Source organism: Empidonax traillii, unplaced genomic scaffold (assembly GCF_003031625.1).
Source record: "Empidonax traillii isolate 1590-97213 ecotype Southwest subspecies unplaced genomic scaffold, ASM303162v1 scaffold70:size1330859, whole genome shotgun sequence".
NCBI classification, from domain to species: Eukaryota; Metazoa; Chordata; class Aves; order Passeriformes; family Tyrannidae; genus Empidonax; species Empidonax traillii.
The window spans coordinates 309,147-312,024 of record NW_020955263.1 but is presented as its reverse complement, the minus strand read 5'-3'; the positions used below and the strand labels follow the sequence as shown (position 1 = coordinate 312,024).

Genomic DNA, 2,878 nt, shown 5'->3' with positions numbered 1-2,878 from the left:
CAAATTCTCTGTGGTAGGACTTTTTCCATTCTGCAAAAATAACTATTAGTGTTTAAAGACTCCTCAGAGAGTGAAACAGCTAAACCAGGCTATGACTGTTGGCTGTCCACCTTCTCCATAAAACATTTTCAAGTGGCAAGCTTGTTTATATGTTGAACTTAAAACCAAAAAAGGAAACTTCTGTTTGGAAATGTAACTACTCAGGATGTGACCATAGTTTCTCAATGGTCATGTGACCTGCTTTAGGGGTTTTTTTGGTTTTGTTTTGTTTTGTTTTTTTCCCTAAGACACTGCTGAAGAGCATAATTCAGAGAACTTGGTGAAACCACTCGGTTGTCCAAACTTCATAATGACCTTACTAACAAGCTGGATATCAGTCCTAACAGCATTTCTTCTTCTCTTACGTAAGTGATCGAATGTATTTCTTTTCTACTCCTTTTGAGAACTTTTTTTCCTGAGGCTCATTTATTCCCCAGCCTAATTGCATGTATGTTGCTTTAAACTGTTCCTTGGAGAAAGAACATTCATTGAGACAGACGGGTATTTTGCTGAATTTTCTAGCTAACATTTCCTATTCTGAGTGCTAAGGTGTCAGAAGACACCATGGAGTTAAATACCTGCAGTTTTGCAGAGGAGATGACAGAGCTGCTGTATGGCAATGTATAGAAAACATTACTTTAACAGAGTATGAGGGAAAAGTTGATCCGTGAGCACATTAACTGAAAGCCACCTCTGGACTCTGCAACTCTCCCTTACAGGACTTTGATGCTCCTGGCTCATGCTGCTTCTAATGCTCCCTGCCAGCCCAAAGCAGGGTTTTCTCACGACCTGTCTCTGACTTCATGGTTACTCATCTCCACTTCGTGCGGGGAAGAAGTGGGGCTCATGGATAGGAAGCGTCAGCAGGGGTGCTATTAACACTAGGACAACGTAAACTAATGGGGAGGAGGGAGCTGGCAGGAGTTACATGGGCTATTGCTGACGTTTGGTAAGGGGTCAGGCACCCTCTGGTGGCAAAAGTCTCATCTTTTACCTAAAGCGCACCTCCCACACTACCGTGCTTCATGCAGGCACTCACAGAAAATAAATCACCACCTACACTTGGGGAATCCCACAAGGGCAGTCTGCACCCCCGAGACGTGCAGACCAGCTATTCCAGCTTTTGTCCACTGGATATCCACTCCTGCCTCACCTTCTGCAAGCAAAGCTATCCATAGATCTACAACAGTCCTCTACCCAGCCTCAGGATATATTTGTTGCTCTGTTTTTGTTGGCCCTTCAAGCCCTCTGCACCCTTTCACTGACACTTCCAAGACTCCAGGGGAAAGAAGACTGTCCACCACACAGGATATGGGTAACCAACTGTTCTTAGAGGTGTGAAATCAGCCATGCCTGCTCCCTACTGACTGATAGTTCTGACTCAGCAATCAAATGGCACGAGTCCCATTCACACAGCAGCATTTACTTAGAGCAAAGAGATGCAGACTCAGGAGCAGCAAGACATGTTCAACAACAAAAGGTAATAGATATAGGGGAAAATGTCTCCAAGTATTCACATGGAAAGGTACAGGCAGGCTATATGCTTTGGATGGAGGGGTGGCTGGCACAGACTATAACGCAGCAAATTTCTGTCTCCATGTAAGAGTGACTCAGTGAAGGATTTTGCCTCTGAGTCCCAATGAAAGAACTCCTTTGCTTGGATGCCAACGGTGCCTATATTAGTGGATTTACATATAGCCGAAAATTTTGCTAAACTACATACCAGCCAAAATGCTTTTATTTTTTATATATTGATTTTCAGGGATGTTTTCCAGCAGGATTATTGCCTGTAATCCCTTTGTTGTCATGGTCATTTCTTACTTGACTGGAGTTGCTCAGACACTCCCTGGGAGCCATTCCTTTTTTCTACTCTGAGTTTCCCCAGATATTTGCTTCCTTCCCCATTTGCTGCCCCAAAGATAAATGGCACTAAGCCCCTGGCTGCTGCAGTGCCACAGAACCAGCCATTATCTGTTGCAGTAAGAAATCTGAGTCGGGGGAGGAAGGGAGAAGAAAGTCACATGGAAGCAGGAGGCAACAAGCAAAGGGACTAAGGCAACTGGTGTGTATTGAGAAAGAAGAGGCACACATTGCTGTTTACCAGCAGGTTATGGCTGGGAGTTGTTTACAATATCTAATCAGGTGGGGAAATGGAGCTATTCTTGCTCCCTGATCTTATGCCCAAATTGCATTCTGCATCATTTTCTTCACCGCACCGCCCTCTGGGCAAGGCACGGCGTGAGCAGAGTTATGTCGCAAGGAGAACGGGGAGAACAGGATGTCCCTCAGTGAGCTCAGAAGCAGTTTTCTGCTTAGCTCAGCTCTGTGTGCAGCACATCCGAGGAGGGCTAAGTCTGCCCTGGGTTACACCACAGACGAGGGGCTCCCAGCCCAGTGTATTTATTTGCAGGTCCATTACTCGCTCAACAGCTCTACCTTGGAAGGGGTAACCTCTCTGGCGGAGGACTGCGTTTGCAGACAGCAGTAAGAGCTTCCCCTGCAGCACGCCTGGCTCCAGCACACCTCACCAAGCCTGGCTCCTCCCGCCCGCTCCCACAGCAGATTCATAGTTACTCTTTCCTCCGTTCCCCCCACCTCCAACGCAGGACCCACCCAGTCTGCAGTCTCATCTCCAGACTCTCTACCAACAACATGCTCATAAAGATGAACCCCCCCTCAGCTGGACATGCAACCCGCACTTGTCACCAGCGTCCTGGTGCTGCCAGAGCCCCGCGGGGCGCATCTCTGTTACACTGCCGGGTTCACGCCGTGTCTGAGCCAGGCACACAGGAGAGGGGAAAAAGCATCAACCATCAGTTGCTTCGAGAGTCTTTGAAAA

General features: G+C 47.2%; 1 protein-coding gene across 1 annotated transcript in view; it reads left to right on the top strand.

Moving 5' to 3' along the window:
* Positions 1-289: 289 nt before the first annotated feature.
* Positions 290-2,878, top strand: part of TMEM273 (transmembrane protein 273) — a 17,569-nt gene continuing 14,980 nt past the window's right edge. The window contains exon 1 of the mRNA XM_027880473.1: positions 290-404. Within this exon, the coding sequence (XP_027736274.1) occupies positions 350-404 (55 nt within the window). The 5' untranslated portion in view covers positions 290-349. The remainder of the gene's footprint in view (positions 405-2,878) is intronic.